The sequence below is a fragment of the Clarias gariepinus genome, chromosome 19 (genome assembly GCF_024256425.1).
Source record: "Clarias gariepinus isolate MV-2021 ecotype Netherlands chromosome 19, CGAR_prim_01v2, whole genome shotgun sequence".
In the NCBI taxonomy this organism is placed as follows: Eukaryota; Metazoa; Chordata; class Actinopteri; order Siluriformes; family Clariidae; genus Clarias; species Clarias gariepinus.
In genome coordinates this window covers 25578261-25602093 of record NC_071118.1, presented here as the reverse complement: position 1 = coordinate 25602093, position 23833 = coordinate 25578261, and the positions used below count along the sequence as shown (strand labels likewise).

General features: G+C 39.1%; 1 protein-coding gene across 8 annotated transcripts in view; it reads left to right on the top strand.

Annotated features, from left to right (window-relative positions):
* Positions 1 to 23833, top strand: part of vav2 (vav 2 guanine nucleotide exchange factor) — a 199405-nt gene that overhangs the window by 40021 nt on the left and 135551 nt on the right. For all 8 annotated transcript variants that reach the window (XM_053479121.1, XM_053479120.1, XM_053479119.1 and 5 more), the window contains exon 2: positions 22430 to 22546. In XM_053479121.1, the coding sequence (XP_053335096.1) occupies positions 22430 to 22546 (117 nt within the window). The remainder of the gene's footprint in view (positions 1 to 22429; positions 22547 to 23833) is intronic.

Below are 23833 nucleotides of genomic sequence, written 5' to 3'. Positions count from 1 at the left end.
AAAAAAAACACAATTCAGCAAGCTGGTCGATGGCATATTGATCACAGGATGAGCAGTTTCAGGGTCTCGGTGTCTGCGGGCGGAGTATCGACGCTCGACTAAAACGGACACGGTTCAGCCTCGCAGTCAGTTTCTCAAAACGCGTCTCTTAATTGCAGGCTAAATAATTAAAAGGTATAGAACGGACAAGGTTCTGATCTGTTTACACGTGTTCTTTGCTGAAGTGTTTACATGTTAACTGTGTGTGTGTGTGTGTGTGTGTGTGTGTGTGTGTGTGTGTGTGTGTGTGTAATGCTGAGTCTGGGTTTAGTGCACCAGAGAAATCCAAACCTGGGTCTGTTTATTTAAGGTGACTCGGTTAAGGGTCACAGAGGGACCAAAACAAAAAGTTGTATGACGACGCCAGTGGACAGTGACCCAGTGCCACACGTGAACCCGAAACGATTTGTGCACGTGTTTTGAACTCCGATAGTAACTGACCCCATTTGGAAGCCACCCCCCTACCTCCTGTCTCATGTCATGATTAATGAAGGTTTTGAGTTCATGGAAGTGAAGTACATCTTGTGTAATCAACACGTCTGTGTTTGATTTACAGTAAAGATCAGTGCACTGTATTTTGTAAGGATGTCTCTGAATTTTTTTAATAATTAAAAATAGCACTTTTCATTTGTGGAAAATAAATAGACCTACTGTATAAAGTAAACCGATGGTGTGAGCTGGTAAATGCTCAGATGCTTTTAAAACCAAACCGTAATAGGATTAATAAAAAAAAAAAAAATTTAGTTTTGTACTGTTGACTCCACATTATTTTATCGTTTTTTTTGTTTTTTTTTATACCTGCAATGGAAATCAATGGATGATTTATTAATTCATTAATTTGCTATCAAGTCCTAATTGAAATTTATTGCATAAAATATTGTGTATATTGCATTTCAATAGATTAAAATTAGACAATAATAATTACAATTAAAATGATAAGATTTTTTTGATAAAATGGGAAGTTTTTGATTCAGAATTAATTCAAACTATTTAGTTAAATATTAAAAATTATAAAGTCGACAAATTCCTTAAAATCAGATCACGGCTTTAGCAGGAAATACAAGTCTCTTCCGTCTTCCATAACTACATGCTTTGTGCAAAAGTATCACTTCTTCTTCTTCTTTTAAGTTTATGGCCTGTCGGTGCAGTGTCGCCACTCAGTGGATTGGAGTGTGGTGCATTAGATGGGCAAGAAAATTTTAAAACAATCAAAAACGCACAGCATTTCAATGTTCACTAACTGCTTTTAAACAGTAAACATTAGTGCTATTGAATTGAGTATAGTTAAAAATCGCAACCCGAATCAGATTGAATCAACAATCTGAATGATTCACAGCTGTGGTTTTCTTTTTTCTTCTTGCCACCGTCACATCTAGATTGCTTATTAGAGATCTGTATATACAGTGAGGCTATTTTGTGATGATGTATATTGTTAAAAGAGCCACAGAAATAAAATTGAAAATTTCCGGGCAGATAAATGCAGTAGCTCGTCCTCGGCAGTTCATTTCAGAAGCAACGCGCGTACGTTAATGTGTCTGTGCATGCGATACTGCTCAGAAACTAAATTATACATAGAACGATGGAGGATCTTGAGAGAGAAGAAGAAGAAGAAGGAGGAGGAGGAGGAGGCTGAGAGAACGCGAAAAAGGAAAGAGTGTCACAGCCATGTGCACAGCAATTTAAATTTTAATTGCCTATATTTATCTTCCCTGTGCAGTGTGACGGGCTGATAACCGGGCCCGATAGCGCTGTTTGTGAAGCACCGGCACCAAAATGATACGCGAACTGAAAGGAAGGAAGGAAAAGAAGGGAGAGCGGAAAAACAGAAGGAGCACATTTAATTCTGCGCCATGGTCTCCCACGCAGTTCTAACAACTCCCTGCGTGTCCCAGACTGAGAGTGGAGCAGGAAGAAACTTTCCTCACTTCATAAATTAAACATCTTATCACGCACAAACTGGTTTGTGACTGGCTGGTCACATCCTACCATTTAACGAACGAGTTCCTGTTGAAACGGGTGCAGTGGGCTTTGTTTGGGTAGCAGTGGGTTTTCGTCACGCCGCCGAGCGAACCTGATCGAGATGTGTCCAGAGGACGAAGAAGTGTTTTTGTTTTTATTTCTAACTGGGTAAAGTTGATTCACACCAGTTTGAAAGATGGAAGTGCAGTATTCATTTTCCTAACACCATCATTGTTATTCTTATTAGTATAAAGACCAGATAAATGATCAATGATCAATGATCAGATAAATCCACACTCTAAAGAAATAGATTTTTATTTGATAACATTCAAGCATAAAACCCTTGCCTTAAGAATTGTAAAGTATTGTAGAAGACTCCAAGATGTCACCAAACATTAAATCTTTGCCCTAAAAAATCAAGATAGTATTGGAGAAGATTTAATGATGTCACCAAACAATGAATCGGTAACCTAAGATTTCAAAATGATATAGTAGAACATTCCGAGGTGATGTCAGAATTTTGAAATGTTGCCCTAAGAATTAAAATGTATCGTAGAAGATTATGTGGTGTCACCAAACATCAAATAGTTTCTCTAAGAATTAAGATACTATCATGGTAGATTCAGTGGTGTCTCCGAACATCCAGTCGCGTTGACCTTAGAAACAAAATTTAGAAGATTCAGTGGTGTTGTCACGATATTTAGTCGTTATACAGTAATGTGCAAAAGTCTTAGGCACCATATTATATGCTGTACCAATATTTTTATCTATGTTTATCATGTCTGCATAATTATGTACAAAATCATTCAGTATTTCCATATATATAACTTAAAAATTATTAAATAAATAACATTACAGGAGAATATATGCATGGCTGTAAAGAAAAAAAATATATAGTACAAGACAGACCAGTTTTTAGACGGAAACAAAAAAAAACAAAACCTATTGTACGCTTCTGGGATTTGCATAAAAATAGAAGGGAGCGAGTGTGACAAAGTTACCAGAAGAACTCATATTCTCCAGCAAGCTCAGTAAAACCTAACAACTGTTTTCCTATAAAACAGACTTTTGTACAGTACTATAAGTAAAACAGTTCCTCCAGGGTCCGGGTTCGATTCCCGGCCAGGCTCGATTCCCGTGTCTGTGTGCTTGGAGTTTGCATGTTCTCCCCGTGCTTGGTGGGTTTCCTCCGGGTACTCCGGTTTTCTACCCATAGAGTGTGTGTGTCCTGCGATGGATTGGCACTGCGATGGATTGGCACCCTGTCCAGGGTGTACCCTGCCTCGTGCCGTAAGTCTCCTTGGATATGCTCCAGACCCCCTGCAACTCTGTATACAAAATAAATAAGGTGTCCTGGGATAGGCTCCAGGTCTCCGCGACCCTAAATACAGGATAAAGCGGTATAGATGATGAGTGAGCGAGTGACAGTTCCACAAAAAAAGCCACAAAGTCCGAGGCGTTCTGATTGAATGAAACGTGCCTCGTTTAATTTTTATTATTATTATTATTTTTTTTTACAGCAGCCCGGTGAGCCTCAGGTTCCTGTGTGTGGGCAGCTGCAGACGTTTAGAGGTTTCGATCCGATGTAGTTTTCCCACATAATGTCTCTGACCTTGCTCTATTAGCTCTTGCTTTTCCTGGAATCTGTTAAATTAACGGCGAGTACGGCCATCTCGTCCTCCTGTCGCACTCCATTATTTTTCTGTGGATTTTTCCTTAATTAAAGATTTAAGCTTTCAAGTTTTAAAGTGCGGCACATTTACCTTGGTTGACTTTGCCCAAGCTAAGCAAAGTGAGCTAATATTTTAATAATCGACTACTTTCCTGACTGTGCATGCACTGTGTGTGTGTGTGTGTGTGTGTGTGTATGGGCAGTGAGATGGAATGAATATGCTCTAGTTCATGTCACAGGACACAAACTTTATCATTAACGCTCCTCTTTTTGCCCTTATTGCTCAGTCTCAGTCATTCCGTTTGCTCACCCTCTCTTTCCGTTTATTTCACCGTCTCGGTTTCTCCTTCTAGAAGAGCCCAGCCTTGTTCAACACCCTTTATTGTGGTCTGGCTGGTTTCGTCCCGAGCTCTTTGGGCCTTTTGTTCAGATGTTGCTTGAATGAGAAATCCCAAAACCATGTGGTAGTTTCGGGGAACTCGTAACCGCTTGGGTTTTTATTTTTTAAGGAGCTAATTGAAAAGCAGCGCAGGGCGTTGGAATTTGCTAAAATATCAAAGTTTTTTTTTTTTTACCTCCGGTTATACATTTATGCAGTTTGGCTTTATATCCTATTATATTTCTTAAACATGAACGTTGAATTTTCAGCCTGGGCTAATTATGAATTTATCATCTATGTCTGCTGAGGAAGTAAAAGCTCCAGACGGCAATCGTCTGTGATGGAAACATGCTAATGAATCCGTTATAATCCATCTCCATCAGGTGGCGCCTCAGCTGATGTATGTAGTGCGGCAGGCGGCGGGATTCAAAATGAGTAGCGCGTGCTAAGATGAAAAGATCTATAAGTCGTTAAATTATACAAAAGTTAGTTTCACCCGAGTAATCCTATGGGATGAGAGACATTTCACAAGTGGTGATATATATTGAGTATAACAGCACTGGGACGTTTAACTACAGTCGACCCACGATATTCGTGTGGGTTACGTTCCCAGACTACCCGTGAATTTTGGATGTCGTCAAAAACAATGTCTGTTTTTATGTTTAAACCCTTATATTGTTCTTGATAGTTTAGCGTTAAAAGCATGAAAAATTAGAAATCGTTAATTACAGTAACTGTCTTCTGTATGTTAAATTACGTCAGCTGCACAGATCTGATAACGTTATGTCATTTTTAAACAACACTGTTCTGTTTATAAGTAAAAAGTTAGCTATCTTCTAACACAAGGCTGAATCCTAAATCTCTCTCTAACTCCTGATCGAGGACAAGTCTTAGGGCTTGTCCACACGGTGACGCGTTTCGCTGTATATGTATACATTTTTTATCGTATTGGCGTTTCGTCCACACGGATCCGGCGTTTTTTTTTTTAAACCGGGTCTCAAAGTGGATAAATCTGAAAACGCCACCCTTGCGGTTTCGTGTGTACGGCCAATCCGTATATTTTGTAAAACGATGATGTCATCACATCACGTGTCGGCTGCGTCACACGTAACAGCAACAACAATAATGGCGGACTACATGATTGTGTTCGTGTTGCTACAAAGCCTGCTAGCTTTATTACAGCAAAATCTATTGCTTCTATGCAACTGTTATGAGCAACAAGCGATAATGGACAACACAATCTTGGTTCGTATACAGCGCGCAAGGTTATGCGCATGCTCAAAGTCGTCTTCTCCGTGTATAGTGTATCTCTATGACAGAATTACAGCGCCCCATACTGGTCTGGCATATATACTACACCGTTTTCAGTGGTTTCGTGTGCACGCAGATATTTCTTGAGACGACGCTGTGTTCACGAAAAAAAAATGATCGGATAGGGAACGCACCGGCTTCGTGTGGACGAAGTTTTAGTGTGTGGAAAAAAAAAAGGGATTCTACACCCTACGTAGTGCACTTAACTTTCTATTTAATGGTAATTGGGATTCAAGGCCAGAACCCTGAATTTAGCTGATATTCTGAAGCGGGAAAAATGGAAGTAGAAAAAATAAATATTGTACGTCTTTAAGACTGTCTGCCACCACCACTGCCTCACATCACTTTTTTGGGGTACATAGTATCGGTAAGAATTTAAAACTACTTTCATCCCTGTTAATTACACTAGCTGTCAATTGTCATCTCCACCAGTCGCGGTTAGACAGTCCCGCTAGTCATGGAAGGATATGCTGTTATAATCTGTTAAAATAAAAGCAATCACACCTACATAACAGCCCGTGCTGTTGTACTAAATATCAGCACAGCTGTAATATCTTTAGTACTCAAAGTATGTTCTACGACCTCGTCACAGCCGTGCTGATATTCAGCACAACAGCTTTCCCTTTCATGTGATACTGCTTAATCATACAAAGCAAATTTTGTTAGAGTCGAAGCTATTAATCTGAGTTGTGTGTTCAAATGAGCATCATTAAAAACCATGTTAGACTTTCTGTGATGTCTAACAAATCATCTTATCATCATCCTAAAAACAGGTTTGTTTCTGGCTGCTCCGCCGTGATTGCAGTGAAGATGCTGAAACCAGGATTTTGTCTTATCAATTAGCTTCAAATTCGCAGGTCTAATTTCTCCAAGGACACACCAGAAATTACATCAGGATAACTCCTGGACTATTAATTTGTTATTGGATTAGCACGTTTAAAATTAAAAAAAGCACCCGTTGAGACGTACCGACGGTTCGGGAAGCGAACGAAACGTAACGAGCTTTCATGTTTTGTATGTTTTCGCGTTATCGTGGTAGAAAATGTTGCCTTTCTTCTCTTGTTTTGGGGTTTTTGGAGACCCTCAGGGGAAGAGTCTCTCGTTTCCTCCCCTCTCTCTCTCGCTCTCTCTCTTTTAAATATGCAGCCTAAATAACAATTAATGTGGATAAATGTTCTTAATTAAGTCCTACAATAGGAGTTTAACTGTCGCTTATTGGGCGTTAAATGAATCCAGGGTCGCCAAGCTGCCGCTTCAGTTATCCTCCCTGTGAGCTGATGGGAAACACGATCGCGGAGAGAAAATGATATTTAATGGAAGGAGCTTCCCCTGCCGGTCATGATTCCAGTTTTATTCGCATGCTTGATTTGCTGGTGTAACGGCGGGTGATAAACAGATTAAGTGAAAGAGAGGCGATAGAGATACTGTACCTGTGTTTTATATGATACTGTCGCTAAACGGTATGATATTGTGTGTTAGTTAAGGAATAAATCACTACAGGGTGGTGCTGTACGAGGACAATAATCAGTGATGCTGCTTAATGTCACTCAGAGATCCAAGTCATCTTTCTAAGAATAACACGTGGTTTATATCTCTTATATGATTTCCCGTCATTTCTGTGAGTTTTATTATGTAATGAACAAGGCGTGCTTTTACATTTTTTTTTTATCAGTTTATAGGTACATTTTATAGTGTGGAACATCCGTGAAGCGTGTTAGTTATCGCTGTTATCACTTAAGTTATAAAAAGTAGCTTGTAACGTTACCAGGAAACCACAATTTTAGGACGGTGAGAAAATGTCTAAATTAATATCTTTATAGAAATCTTCACTGTACAGTGTTTCCCACACAGAGTATATACGCAGGTCGGCTGCACAAGTAGAATCAATCCCTGATTGGCTTTTGTGGGAGCACTAGGTACATCTCAGCCCTCCCCTGTGCTACACACACATTTAAGTGTCTAGAGAAAGTCCACCACAATGTTCATCAAACATATTTTATTTGACTGTAACTCTTTTACTCCTTTGAGGAACTTGTTGAATTCTGTTGACACTTTTAAAAGCGTTTTTAAACAAGCAAATCCGAATGTAGTTTTAAGGTTATTAGAAAACATTTAGTTTAAACATCTTATCTAGTTTTAATACTTAATAACAAAACTGACTCTCGCCTTCAATATAGTTGTAGAAGCTGCCATGCATTAAAAAAAGAAAAAAAAAAAAAACGTAATGCTTAAAACTTAAAAGCGGCATGGATTCGCATTTTTAACACGTCATTGGTCAATAATCGATTAAAAAAAAAAAAAAAAAAAAAATATATATATATATATATATATATAATATATATATATATATAATATATATATATATATATATATATATATATAATATACATATATATATATATATACATATAATATATATATATATATATATATATAAAATACAGAGTACAAATATATAATATATATAAATTATAAATGTATATAAATTATACAGAAATCCTGTTTTGACGGAACAGGCTTCAAACTGTGCATTTGGGTTTTCTGATGTCATGTAGAGCCAAAGTTAGAAATACTTTTAAGTCACTATTATTATTATTATTATTATTATTATTATTATTATTGTTATTATTATTAGGTCACAGAAACCACAAAATCAAAATGTTGTGTTAAAACTCACATGTGTTAGTTGCTAGTCGTATGTATGTATATAGCACTTCCATGCTGTCTCGTTCCGCTCGCTGCCACTGCAGGTACTGTATGTTTCGGACCTGAAACTCTGCTGTATTCTAAACATGATATTGAACATGTTTATTTTAGAGGTTAGAGTTTTCTCACTGTTCTAACCTTACAAAACCCGAAACCTAAATCGCTTCACCACTTTTCCTTTTCACTTCTCATTGAACCTAATCGTTGTATTCGGGATTCGATCTGTAAGACTTCGGCACAGGAGCGTGCAGCATGAACTGTTGCAGAGACGCCTCCATCTGTCTCCTCGCTCGGACCACGTTTCCTCCCCAGTGCTCATCTCACACAGGATATAATTAGATTACGCTTGGATGGAAGTGAATGCGTTCTTCACTGTAGTTAGTGTTCTCACTCTCTCAGGAACGACTGAAGGACGACTTCCCACTTAACGGCATTACTGTTGCAGAAGAGCCGCCTCGATTACGGAGCGGCGTTAAAGGCATTATCATGGCGTCAAGCCGCGCTGCTTCATGAAAGGCAAAAAACATTTTCTTTTTAAAGTGGTATCTTTTTGAGTTCAGTCAAAACGGTAGCCGCCTCGTGAATCACTGAATTGTAAGACCTTGTGTCTAAGAATGTGTTGCGCGTTCCTGTATTATTCATGTCCTTTAAATGTCAGGACACATCGGGGTGTTCATTCTCAGCCCATGCCTCCTGAGCATAACGCGGTGACTGGATGAGTGCAGATGTCCTCTGTGGAGCCTAAACTGAATAAAAAAGTCTTTTATAGTGGAGACAGAGTTGTAGAATATGTCCATATGTCCATAAGCGATCAATAATGCATCAATTGTCAATACAATAGAGGAATCCAAGTAGAGTATTAGGAATTGCAGCACTGTGAAAAAGTATTTACCTGTATTTGTCTTTGTTTATTTATTTATTTTTGCATTTATTTGCATATTTGTCACACATAAATGATTTAGATCATCAAAAAAAAAAAAATAATTATTAAGGTTTTGGATTGCCGTAGACAAACTTGTTAGCTTAACCCTCCTAATTTGGCTGAATTAAAACTATTGTGCAAAGAAGAGTGGGCCAAAATTCCTCCACAGCGATGTAGAAGACTCGATTGCATTGAAGTTTAGAGGGCAATTACTTTTTCACATAGGCCCAGGCAGGTTTGAACAGCTTTTTGGTTTGGACAGCTACGTAAAATCATCATTTAAAAAACGCTATTTGGATTTATTAAGGTTATCTTTGTGTAAAGTAAAAATTTGCTTGATGATCTGAATGAAAAAAAAAACACAACAGGTAGGGGACAAATAATTTTTCACGGCACTGTATAAGTATTGTGCAGTATGTGTTTTCTAACAAGCCTCTAGAAAAAGAAAATTGGGGAGAAAAGTTTATTAAGTCTACCAAAGTGTTTTTTTTATACAGCATTATAATGTTGATCAGTATCTTTCGTCTATAGCATTTATCATGTGTAGGGACCCTAATTATGGATGTTTAAATTATTTAGAAACAAACAACACTCTGTACTGTACAAGCGTCTGTGTCGCAACGCACACATTTCTATAGACGTTATATTCAATCGAGAGACGTCCACTTTAATAAACATCTAGAAGAACCGTCATCACAGGTGTCCTTTATGATGGACGAAAATGTGATGGATTAAAGCTGAAAGTGGAAACAATGGAGGAAAAACTCGCATAATACAATATGTCATACAGGTATTATAAGACCGAGATGTAGCACAACGCATTCTCCAATCAGAAAGATTTTTATACTACTATTTTCATTTTTAATTCATATTTAAAGAAGTAGATTTAGCTGTAACTTTAGTGCTTCTCAAGCTTTTTTGGGGGGGATCACGTACATCCCTCGTGCACCCTGGATTTACTTCATTAAGTATTGAAATGCGCTCAGTAATATTTTACGGTGCTGTAGAGCTTTCTATTTCGGAACTCGATCATCATCAGAGGTAATTATGATGCCTGGACTGTTAACTGTCATAAGTTTAGGATGTAACGCAGCTTGTCATTAAAATCGGCGTAACGAATTCACAGACACGATTTCCGAGGTGGTAGAGGTGTAACACACACCAGGTCGTGCAGTTTCAGTGTAACAATCAACTTCACGGTGATGATAAGGGCGTGTCGTTTGATCTTTGAAAAAACAAAAAGATGATTTCTTTTAGATTCATGAGAGATTTCGGTGATGAGTCATGTGACCTCTCTACGGCAGACACTTCAAAGAAAAGAACAAATTCCATTCCCCTCGTTCCAAGGTGCTTTTTCTCAGCTTGTTACCATGGAGATAAAGGGAGATTCACGCAGATGAGTTGCTCATCGCTATCCAGCTCCGACAGCTGTGATGATGCACCGACGCAAGGTATGATGTCACCAACCAGAGTGTAGTTGTTTTCATGTAATTATGCGTGTTGTGTCTTGCGTATCGCAACACAATAAGGCTTTTCAAATGTGCCAATTTATTTATAGGGTCTCGGGGGGGTATTTTCAGTTTTCAGCAACATAAGCTGTAGTAAATCAGGTCAATTCCGAGGCAGGTTTGTACACGCTTTCTCACTCTCTCTCTCTCTTTCGCTCGTATTCTCTTTCTCCAGGTGCGTAAAGTTTACATGCAGCAAGCACAGGTTTACTAATCTGGGGCATAATAACTTGTTAGCAAAAAGTGTGGCAGCTAATCAGCAAGACGAGTGTGGAAATTATCTTCTCTTATAATAAAATGTCAATATCATTTTTAGTTATGTTCAATGTTGTGGAACATTCTTCTTCTTCTTTTACTTCTTTCGGTTGCTCCCGTTAGGGTCACCACAGCTGACCATTTATCTCCATCTAGCTCTGTCTACCACATCTTTCCATGTCCAACCACATCCACAAACCCCCTCTTGGGCCTTCATCTTCTCTTCCATCTCTAACATTTTAACATATATGAAACAAATTAGTTCGTATTAATTATTCAGAAGTGATGGGTCGTTCATAAATGATTCGTTCTTTTTGAACGAATCTTTAACGTGACTCAGAAGAACGAGTAGTCTCGGTGATTGCTTTGTTCATTTTCTCCTGGGCACAGTGCGCAAAGCATCGCAAAAACCATCGTAGGTTATGTACAGGAAACAGAATTGAGCGATTCGTTCTCAATGACTCTTCTAGTCCGAGTCGTTCGTTCCTTTGCCACATGACTCCCATAGACGCTATGCAGTGCAGTAGATTCAAAAGAACGAACGACTCAGACTCGAATATGAGAGGTGAGATGCTCATTCTGTTTATTATAATATGTCCTTAGCTGCATTGTAATATTTAATTACTGGAACTATAGCCGAAATTTGTATATGTAATTGTTTTTATTTTTATTATCAAAAGAACGAAATTAACTAAATGACTCAAAAAAAGATTTGTTCATTTTGATAAATGAGATTCAAAGAACCGAGTCACTAAAATGATTTAAACTTCCCATTACTATTATTCAGTTCTGTAAAACTTTTTAGCGTACTTTACAAAAAACGCTAAATAAACATTTCCTTCTTTTTTCCCCTTTTTTGTGATTACACATTTTATTTACATGTGTACACAATTTTTTTATAATTTATGCATGATTGAATTGAAACAAACACTTGCATTCCTCATACCATGGTACAGTTAGTTACCCAGCACCCTAATCGCGAGTATTTTGGCGTTTTTCAGGAGAAATAAACTCACAGATGACAACGAGGTAATATTGTTCGTCTTTTCAGTTCAGTACTGTACGTCTTGGCGAATCTTGGCAAATCGAATCGGCACCTGGGTGTCATGATGATATCGTATCAGGAGGTTCCCATGCTCACTGCCCAAGCTCAGGATTAGACAATTCACCAGCGGACATTAAGTTTACAAAACTGTGTGTTGTGTTGTGTGTTACCCCTTTATATTGTACATGGACAAGCAGTCTGTATAGCATGAAGGGAAAAAAAACTCCACAGCTTAAAATGGTCAAAGGTCTGAGGAAGTGCGCTGAGGAAGATATTTGACTTTATGAACTTTGAAAGCTCAGCAGTCGCCTGGTGATGTCATCTCGTGGTTTGGAAGAAGGGAGTGCATTCGGGATCTCTGTGTAAGAGCGTGTAGCCTCCTCCCCCTTTCACTCCCCCCAAATCCACATCCACACATAAGAGAAATCTGTTCTTCTTAGTCACTGAACATGCACATGGACACGACAGAGACCCAGAGTTTGTGGAGTAGATGGTTCTTTATAATACAAGCTAAATGCACTAAAAAAAAGTCCCAACTTTTATTTCCTATAAGGAGAAAGGGTATTACTTAGTACTGACTATCACGATGTATCTGATTTAAATCCGTTTTAGTTTTAACACAAGACATGCATTATGACAAAATAGCGTCACAAAAATAGCGACAGCGGCTAGCAAGACGAGTCATGACGCTCCTACAAGTCTGTTGCGAATGCAATCTGATATAAGCATGAGACAATCTTAAGCTTGGACTCGATTAAGCTTTTTGCTTTTGTTTGGCTGTTGCATGCTGTAATCTTTCCTAATACATCACGAGCCAGGGATTTTACACTTGCTACAGCTGTAACATCTGGTTCTTGCTTTTGTACAGCACAAAAAACTTTCCCCTGCGTTATTTAATTGTTTAAGCCTACAGCGTTTCCAGCACGCTGGAATTTTCTTCATCGCAGCAAACAAGACTCGTATTTCGACCCGAGTTATTATTTCTCTTAGAGTTTTATCGTTACCGGTTTACACTGCACTAATTTTGTGTTTTTATTGCAAGACATCTGCGATGATGAAAGCAGTTCCTGTCATCTAGACGAGTGGAGAAATAGTGATATGCTGCGCTCGGAGACGGTGATTCATGACCCCAGTGGTGGATTCTAATCTGATTTTAGGGCGAACAAACATTCCTATTTTTGTAGAAAGACTTCGGTACGTACGGGCGCGATGATCAGGTGTAGCTCGGATAGTTTCGTCCGTATAGTGGTGTAATAATAATATGATATAGTATATATTTCGTCCATACATTATAGATATAATCCATTAGCTACACTATTTTTCATCCCTGTAGTATTATTACCGTAAGATAATATAAAAGTAACAGTTATATAAGTAGGTAACATAAGGAATAATAATAACTGTAACAAAACTGTTGCTTTTATTAATATAAGGAGTGTCATATTTTATCCCCCCCACCTTTTTTTCTTTTCCTGTTTTAAATCTTCCCCCTGCATCGCCAGTGCTTCAGGCGGTTAAGAACGTCTTGCTTTGAACGCTTGCATGTAGAAGACGTCAAAGCCGGTCTGCTCTTGAGCTCACCATTTGCACTTCACTTGCACGTCTGTGTGTCTGAAGACTCACTCTTCTCATCATTCCTCGCCCTCATCGTGCCCTGCCGGATTAAAGAATCTCTTTTAGTCTGGCTGCCAGACCGTCGGTGGTGCACGGATGCAGTTCTGATCTTCTCCCGATTCTCCTTCATGACAAGGCATCGGTTGTCTCTGCAGACTGATGAAAGTGTGTGTGTGTGTCTGTGTAGGAGCCAAGTGGCTCTCGTGCTCTCCCTCTCTCTCTCTTTCTCTCTCCCTCACTAATCCTTGTGCCTTTGTCTGAAGGGATCAGTGATGAGGAGCCGCTCTTTGATCGCGTCCGTTCAGGATCTTGTTCAACAACATCTCCCTGACAAAGCACTTCCACTTATTGAGAGATGAGTGTCTGGTTCAGACCTTCTTCAGGCATGCACATTCCTTTACTATCCTTTACTTTCCATATAACATGAAGCAGAAATACAGAAAGTGGATTGGTCTGTAATGGAGAAAAAAAAAATCTATTCAGTGATGTATCAGGATTTGTTTGTGTGGTGATTCTAGTATCGCCAAAATCTATTTATTTATATATATTTTTTCATTATGTATTATTTTAAATTTATTTCCGTTTGAGGCGGTAAAATGTTGCAGTTCCTACAAAATCCTGCAGGTGGTGCACTCTAAACTATTCACAAATTAACAGACAGCACAGCATCCTGTGTTGTAGGTTTGTTAAGTTTGTTTAGAATGAAAAAAAATCTAATCTAATTTATATCAAATTGGGATAATTATAAAATCGTGATAATTACAGAATTGCAATACAAAACGAATTGCCACCTAGGTATCATGATAATATTGTACCACTTGGTACCTGGTGATTCCCCTCCATTGTTTGTAATGGCAAAGAAATAGTCCCCAAAACATGCCTGTCTGTCTGTATTGGCTAAGTATATCTTAAACTCTTAAGTTTCTTAATTGGTTAGATATAGAATAGGATTAAGGTCCTAACATCCAGATTTTTTTTTCGTTATGGTCCACTAAAGAATTTAACAACATTTGTATCTTTTTCAGAATATAAAAAGCCTTTATTTATCAGTAGATGTACCCACAACCTCGTTCACATGGAATTTAATTGCTCACTCAAAAGAGCATATTAAAAAATGTACAAAGCCATCTGTTGAATTTTGGAATTAACTAAAATCTTCACTTGTTATCGTGAAGTGTGCAGAATGTTCACTTTATTAAGTAGCACATTTTACTTGCACACTTAAACCCAATTAAAATTTTTACAACTTTACAGTTTTATTATATCCATAGATAAATACATTATAGCACAGAACTAAGAGTTCGCTTGGATGTGGACCGAGACCACACTGCTCACTTTCTGTCAGACTCGGTTGACGTTTTTTAGTCCACGCCAAGTGGAGTGCGAGTGCTGTTGTTCTCACCTGCCTAAACAAATTAAAAGTGTGAAAAGGAAGCGTGGCAAGAAAATTAGTTCTATTGCGTATTACATTTGACTGAAAATTAAATTTAGCAGTTAATTAAACACATCCCAAAAACAGCCTGGTCTTGGGTTCAGTGAACGTGAATGCGAGTTTGTTGAAGAACCCAGCAGGGTGATATCGGGCAATTCTTGTTAAAAACGTTTAAAGAAAACACTTATGCAGTTGCCCAGGCTCCCACTGCAATCAGGAGCTTAAGAGCAAGCAGAACAGATTCAGACATGATATAATTATTCCTGCATGATGTGCATTTAAAGAGATGATACGCTTTATAATTATAAATTGCCTCATTGGTTGCGTTTCGTATGCAGTAGATCGGCTTTGGCGATAGTTTAGATATGAAGAGTGCAAATCCTAACCCTTAATCGTCTCGCCGTAACTTTAGGATGCTCAGCATTCTGATGTGCGCATCATCGCTTCACCTGTACACTCGGCGCTCTGCTGCTCATTAGGTAGCGTAAACGGTGCCCCCGGTGATTGAGTAATTATTTATCCCGGCTATGGAGACGAATATTTTAATGAAGCTGTGCATGCACGCCCAAGAGTCAGATGAGTAATTAAGGGGCTGTTTTCCATGCTAATGACATTAACCATCTCTGAGGTAATCACGGAGAGAATACTAGAGTACTTACAGCTGCACGTTCATACACGCACTCACGCGAAACATACTGTAGACTCGAATGAGGAAAAAAAACAAAAAAAACTCAGATCCAGCGCACTTCTTCACTTCGGGTCAGTTTCAGACGTGCGGCATGGAAAGAATCAGGAAATGATTTAATGCGCTGAAACTTTATACGAGCTTCGTTTCCCTCTACCGCGTTGAAAGGAGTGTAAATATTTGCTGCTATTGAATTATACAGTATGAGTGGAGCGGTGTTGCAGCTCTGTTGTTATCTTACTGTAGTAAAAAGAGTAAAGAGTGGCAAGGAAGATTGTTATAACTGAAGGGGTAAACGCACAGTACAAATATTTACAGGCCACTTAGTGCAGCGATTTAATGCTTAAAGGTTGTTAATGGAAAACGGGACGGTCTGGCGTCCCACAGGGGTGGATTCTGCCTCCTGGATCTACCACGACCCTTATCAGGATAAAGAGGATCCTGAAGACAGATGACGATGACGCGCTCATCCACTAATGCCAGTTCGGGATTCTTTACAAATGACAAAAGCATGTCTTCGCATGTCCTGGTGAAGTTAGAGACGAAGCCAGGGGGGGGTCGATTCAAGAGGAAGATTGTTTAACATTGTTGTAGATGGAGGCAGCTCCAGGCACTCGCAACCCTGCTGTCATAAATAGCACACCACTGATTCACAGGAGTTACTTATTCTCTGCAGGTCTTTTTGTGACATTCATTAACCCAGAAACTGTAGCTTTTATTTAGCCATTACTCGGTCTCCTCAGGATTTCAACTCCTTTACTGAGCATAAAAAAAAATCAGTCATTTTGAGGTCATCATGGCCCGGGCATAGCGGAGCCAGCCTGACCACAAGAGACCCAGAGAATGTCTGAAAAGCATTTCAGGCAATCACACAGTGGCAATTTGTCAAGGTGAGTGGTGGATAATTTTGAAGATGTTTCAGTTCTAACGTCACCACATCAAGAGCCCGTTCTCGAGACGATTAGGAACGAGTCGAGGGATTACGTCAACCTTGCGAATGAGTGCTTGTCCTTGCTGGGAATGGTCGTCCACTTTCACAGCTTGTTCTTTTCCTGATACTCAGCCTCGAGTATCAACTCAACCTTACAAGAAAAAAAAAAACATTTGTTAGGTTCTTGTCATCTTTTACACATCTCAAGGTGTCATCACTCCTGCCATCAAGGTCCACCAGGAACTGCGGTGTAACACTTCTGATTTCACAGTGGCAGTGATCTTTTTTGTGATATCAAGAGTATTAAGCTACACATTTTGTGGTGATGATAATTCTTGATGATGGCCCACAGACTGGTGTGGAGCCTCCAGGGATTCTGATCCTTCCCAATCCACATGCTAACTGTACTGTATGCGAGCTCTTGGAAAATCCCCTCATGAATGGCTGGCCATCTTCAAGATTCCAAACAATTCTAGCTTGCTTTTAAATCACAGCTACGAGACCCTCCTCGGAAATAACTATGGAGAATTTAAGACTTTGTGTGTGCATTTTTCGAGAACCTGAAGGCTGGTAATGGTCTAGCTTTAGAGATCACCCTACTTGCGTACCTCGTTAAACCAGACATGTCAATGATAGGGCAGTGGTTTACTCTGCTATAGATTAGAGCCCTGTTCAGGATGGAGGCATGCATCTAAACATGCCAGAGCATGTAGAAAAAAAACACTCCCAGAAGGTATTTCTGTGCATTTTTCCCCCTTTTACCCAGCAGGTATTTATGAATTATATATTAAGAACGCAACTATCTTTTAAGGTCAGCAGGAGTTGAAATGAAGTCAGGTGTCTCTCATTGCCCTCATTAGGATGGACATCTGGTCTGGACTGAGAGCTTCTCATATTGTCCAGGGCTTGTATCAAAGACATCCTGCCCGTCTTTGTCAGTGCCAATGCCTTAATAGGGTTGGATAGTAGAGGTCATGCCGCCATGCACATGGTGATAAAGATCCAGCGCAAGCTGGTGCTATTTGGCCAGTCAGGACAACACAGGAGGTTAGACAGTAAAACCTTCTGACTCCATATCCAGGAATTGTACCCCTGCAAGGGAAGGGGGATTTAAAGCGGCAGACAAGCAATAAGGCAATAATCTCTGGTAGATTTGCTTTAGATGATGTCTGTAGCAGTACTTTTGATGTTTTGTAGTCGGTACATAGTCACCTCAGACCGACTCCTGGGCCAAGCTGCTTCCAGGTGCTTCATATGAAGATACCCTGGAAAAAAAATAATTTACAAGAGTTTTAACCACCTTCAAAATTTCGCTTCACATCGCTTCCTCCACTGAAGTCCATGTGTCCTCCAGCCCTGCCCTACACACTGGTACTTTTTTTTTTTTTTATAGCATTAGGTTTTGATTGAAGGTCTCTTCTCTGATTTTAAGACAGATGGTGTTTCAACAGGGGGGCTTTGCTTTTGATTCGGTGAAGACACCGAGGGGTTCCTGAGAATCTGCGTGGTGTTTGGATAACGCGATCAGATTTGCATATCGCTTGCCAGCATGCATTATTCATCGTGTCTGCCTCTCCAATTAGTCCAAGTGGAGCCTTTCTCCAGAGAAGGTTTAACATCTGTGTGACCTGGAAATCTTCAAGGCAATTTGGCCAAATGCGATATTCTGCGGCCCTGGAGTTTAGGCGGTTGTTGAGTGGGTGTGTGTGTTTGTGTGTGTACACGCCTGTTTAAGCCAGAACGTACTTCTCCTGTGGGAGATACTTGTGTATGGATGATGATTACAGGGAAACAGGGCACTTACAAAATGCTACATGTGGATCGCAGCAGGCCCTGCCCTGACTTGGCCATTTTCACTTCTTCTTTTTTTTTTTCTCTCCACAGGAAAGTCTTCCCTTATGTATTCTTCATAAAGGCGACCCAATTGTTTTGTTTTTTTTTCGAAATCTTGTACATACATAGAGTCGGCCAAAAAAATGTACACATGCTTCTCTTCTGACGATCACGTGATCAACGGAGAAACATAATACTACACATTGATACCATAATTAAATAGTTAATATATATACTGTATATATAATGTAATATACGGTATATTATATCTAATATAACTATTAAGCATATATCTAAAATAATCAGGTTTAAAGTCATTGTATTTGCCTCACTTGTTACGCAGAGGTTGTTGTTGAAAGCCTCACAGTCTTTGTGTGGTTTATCATTAAGGCAGGGGTCATGCGGGTGACTTATCTCCTGCGCCCTTTTCTCCTCCGATCTCAGGAGGTTTGTACTCCTTTAGTGCCAAGATCCAGAAGTGTACTCCTCTCATTCTGTCTGATACATCGCCTCACCGTTGAGTCGTTTTTTTTTTTTCTTTCCGGCCTTTCTGAACAGCTTCCCGTCCTCTTCACCATCATGCTGTTTTTGACAGACGCTCTGACTCTTTTTACCATCTCGGATCAGTCTTTCCAGACGGCTATTCCTCCTCCCACCTGACTTTCAGTCGTATTTTCCATCCTACTTAGACACAACAACCTTCTCTAAGGAGACCTGTCTTCTTTCTTTGTTTTGCTCTCTTCCTTTCCCAGTAGTCATCTCTGCTCCCTCTTTTTTTTTTTTTTGTTCTTAATCTTTTGGTGTTGCTCTGTAAAGTCTTTGTGAAATGCCGTAGGAAAGCATGATCAGCAGTGTAGGTGTACCTCTGGAGGAGCAAGCTAATACATTATTCTGTGTGTGTTTGTGTATGTGTGTGAGCACAGCAATGCTTCCGGATAGACTGTCAAAGCATGACAGCTTTTTGTTATTTGTATTCTTTCATCTGTTCTTCGATCATATCTTCTTCACTACCTCTCAGATTTGTTTTTCTCCCCCTTTCTTCTCCCCTTTGTCTGTGATTTGTTTGGTTTCTGCTGAAAATGAAGGCAGTCTTATCATTATATGGAACTGTGGCGTGTTTGGAACACCTCCACCACCATCCCCCCGCATCTCCTGTGCTGAATTGATTTAGAGTCAACATTTACATTCACAAGCGTATCACACGAATAGTCATGTAAATACAAATGATGTTGTGTAGAGAACAAATAAACCTGCAACGGGGGCACTGTGTGCCAAATTAGTCCACTGTGCAAAAGTAGGTCTTTTCATCCAATTAAAAAGTGCATAAAAAAAGCTCTGTGAACCAATTAAACACAGCAGAGGATGTACTGTTACCTGAGGAATTGGTAGAGAGACTCGTGTGGAATTTAGAGACTTAAATGGGTTGGGTTTTAATATTGTGTGGCTAGGAAACAGAAACCTAGGCATGGAGTTAACTACTAGTATTACGCTTGAATTATCTCATAGAATCAAAATATTATCTCATGACACAAATAATTGACCTCGTGGCCTTATTATATTATCTCACGATCTCGTTACATTATCTTATGGATAAAGAATATTATCTCATGACACGATTAAATAACCTCATGGTCTCAATATATTATTATTTAATGTCCTTTGTATATCAGTGGGCCTCATTGTATAATCTCATGGCATTACTTCTATATATATATATATACTGTATATATAAAATGTAATTGCCTCGATACACTATGGTGGCCACAATACATTATTTTATGGCCTCAATATTCTCTGGTGCCCCAAAATAATGTTTCCCGGTCTCAATACCGTAGTACCTCAGTTTACAAATGGCCTGCCTTAAGAATTTTCACATTAAGAACAAATTTTGCCTCGACATACGAAGCATTTTCGGCATTTGAGCAACCCAACTGAGCTGAACCGAGTGCTGGCTAAGTTGCGCTTTTATTATTTTTGTCAGTGAAGACATAGCACCATGAGTTCCAAGACTGTTAACATACACGGCAGCAAGAAGAAAACGGAGCTACTCTTAGTTTTGTTTTTTGTAAGCAGCTGGTGCCGAGAGGAATCGTAGATTAGGATTAAGTGTGGAAATATGATTATAGTGTTGGAAATTGGTAATATTGATAATACTCGTAATATTTTTGGTTGGCTGGAACGGATTATCTGAATTTACATGATTTTCTATGGGAAAATACGTCTCGCAATATAAAAATTCGCCTTAAGAACTGATTAAATTTGTGTGCTGAGGTACCACTGTATGTTTGTCTTGTAGCCTAAATAGATCATACTATTAACTCATATACAGACATAAACACAATCATCTTCTGACATTATAGGTTTTTATATAGTGTTTATAGTTAATATTACATATATTATATATGTTGTGACCTCAAAGTATTATCTCATAGCCTTATTACCTTACGTGACCCCACTAGATTATATTCTGGCCTCAGTATACAGTATTATCTCTTGGCCTCTATAGATTGTCTTCAATTTATATTTGAATGCCGCGATATATTAACTCATGACCCAGATATTTTAACTTATCGTATCAATTATATTAAATTGTGACCTCAATATTTTATCATATTGTCCATGTAAGGTCTTATCGTCTTAGTGTATTATCTTGTGACTATATCTTGGCTTTTATCTTTTGGTTTTAGTATATTATCTTGTAATCTTATTAGATTATTGCATGGTCTTAATATTTATCTATTGTCGAGTCCTCACTAGATTATCATGGCCTTAGTGTAGTATCTCGTGAGTGACACAAATATATTAACCTCTGGTCCAGATATATTTCTGTGACCGTATTTTCTCTATGTACTGATTTGTGGCTTTGCTTCAATACCAAAAACCACCGTGTCATCTTAGCGTCTTCGTTGCTCTTTTTGTTTGTTTGTGGGTCTAAAAAAAAAAAAAAAAAAAAGAAAACTCTAATGTGCACGCTTGTTGCTTGAAAAGTTTTATAGCAGAACGGTTTTAAAGTAGTACAGCATTTTTGTATTTTTTTTTGCCGGAGTTCTGGAGAGAGTCCTGCTCTCAGTGCTCTAACACAGCTGATGATTCTCATCAGTTTACTATTAAATCGGAGAAAAAGTGAACTGTAGGCCTTTGTACGGGTGCGCATCCTTACTTAAACCGATGAAGAGACCGCTGTGTCTATAGCACAGTGATTGCAGTCTCGTCATGTGCTTTTGTGTAGCGAATAATGGTTAATCTCGCGTTCGTACCAGCGCATAATGCCAGCGTGTGAGGCATAATGGGTGACGGTTGGAGCTGTGGCACCGGAGTGATTGGTGTTAACAGTAATGCAGTGTGTGGTGTGGTGTGTTGTGCTTGTGTGAATGCTGGTTAATAATGGCATGATGAGGCCGCTAGAATAAGGGCTCTCGGTTCTCAGTTTATTTGTATGTTGGTGTATTTAAGAGCCCGCAAAAGTGTGTTTCGAGTGTCATTGTGTAAATGCCACTTTCGTTAAGAAACTCTTCAGTGTGTAAAAGCTCCATGTCTGCTTCCATGGTTACTGAGACGGGTGTACGTGCAGTCGAATCATGGATCAAAACAAACTTGAAAATTCATTGACCTTTTCAATGAACAAAAACAAAAACAGAAATTGTTCCATGGTTAAGGCTGGTTGATTCCTGCTTACCAGTCGTGAAAGTTATTCACCAGACAGGTCGGGTTGATCATTTATGGCTTCAGCTTGCACCAATTCGAGGTCTACCGTGCCATGATAAAAAAAAAAAAAATGCATTTTTTTTGCAAATGTAAAATTAATAAAGAATTACATGACATCTTGCTCATTTGTTTCGGCACAGATTTGCCCTAAATGACACTTTAGTCCCTCTAGACCCGAGCTAGTTGTGTTTGTCATGAGCGCGTCTCTTCTTCAGCCAGTCTTGATCATAGTGACATCTGGCACTGCATAATCACCCGTACTGAAAACCAGGAAACAAGACGGCAGCGCAGGAAATGAAATCCTCTCTAACAGTAGCAAGCCGTCTGCTATTTCTGTAAAAATATTGGTTACGAATATATGGAATTGAAGGTTTAGGAAGATTTTCCGCTTAAATTATTTTATTTTATAATTGTTTCTTTTCTTCTCTTTCAGTTTCTGTGTCTGAAGAACATCCGGACATTCCTTAAGGTGTGCCATGACAAGTTCGGCCTGAGGAACAGCGAGCTGTTTGATCCCTTCGACCTGTTTGACGTGCGGGACTTCGGGAAGGTGAGTTAAGCCAAATGCCTCGGTCCAGCAGTTATAGATTGATCTGTGCGAGCATTGTATTTATCTGGACACATATACCTTGACGATACGAAACACAAGCGCGAATGTATGGCATCTGGTACTGCTTGCGAGACCTTTCTGGATTTATGTCTCGGTGAAGCTTTCAGGGCTGCGTTATTTTGTACGGGTGTGTCATCAGCCTTGTAGTGAGAAATTTGGAGATAATTTAATATTGATGTATTAGATCTTGAGTTTTAAGTAAGCTAGCAAACATGGCGATATACCTGAGAAGTAGCAAATCCAACAAGTCTCCGACTTATGGTCGAGTTCCGTTCTGCAAACATGCTCGTAAGTCGGATTTGTTCATAAGTCAGACAAAGTGAGTCCTGTACACTGTTGACACACATACAATGTAAGGCATAAAAAAATTATATGTTATTCTATAATAAAATTATATGTTATTATACTGGATTCCCAGTGACGCGGCGGTAAATGGAGCCTAGGAAGGCGTCCGGGGAAGGGACAACACTACACGGTGTTTACTGCGTCCTTGAATGGATGCCATTTTGTCTCAGTGCTGTTTCGACTGTGACCTTTGTTTTATTAGGGATTTTTCGAAAATTTGGATTATTCACCGTCAGGACAGCTTTACAGGACAGACATTTTTCTATTATTGTGCTCCCGGACTGATTCATTGAAAACAGTGAGGCTGCACACACACACACTCTCATACAATATACTGGACTTTAAACGTTTTACACAATTACTTACACACTAAAAATATTGTATATATAATTGTAAATGTGATTATCTGGTGCACTGCAATGTCTATTTTTAATACACCTGAGCTACTTTTGTAAATGTTTGTAGGTCTTCCATCCGTTCATAACTTGAATATTCGTAACTCGGGGACTACCTGTATGGAATTTTTAGTAAGCTAGCTCTTTGTCCGATTATGGTATTAATGGTTTTCAATATTTGTGTCAAAGTATTAAGTTCTGACAGCATAAAAATTTCCATGTCAATTAATCCTGTACACGTGAAGACACCAGATCTAAGCCTAGCCTTTGTTAATTGTGCTCAGATTCATGACGGTGAGTTTGTGAATATTTATTTATTTTTTTGGAGACAGCGCTCGTTAAATAAATCCACCAGATTTGTGTGGATATTCGCTCTAATGACTGCGCTTAGTTCAAGAGATGGAGAAGAATGGAAAGAGGAAGCGAAGTGGGGAATAAAAGAGGGAGGGGTAGGCAAGGAAAGATTAATCGTTTCGCCAGACAGTGG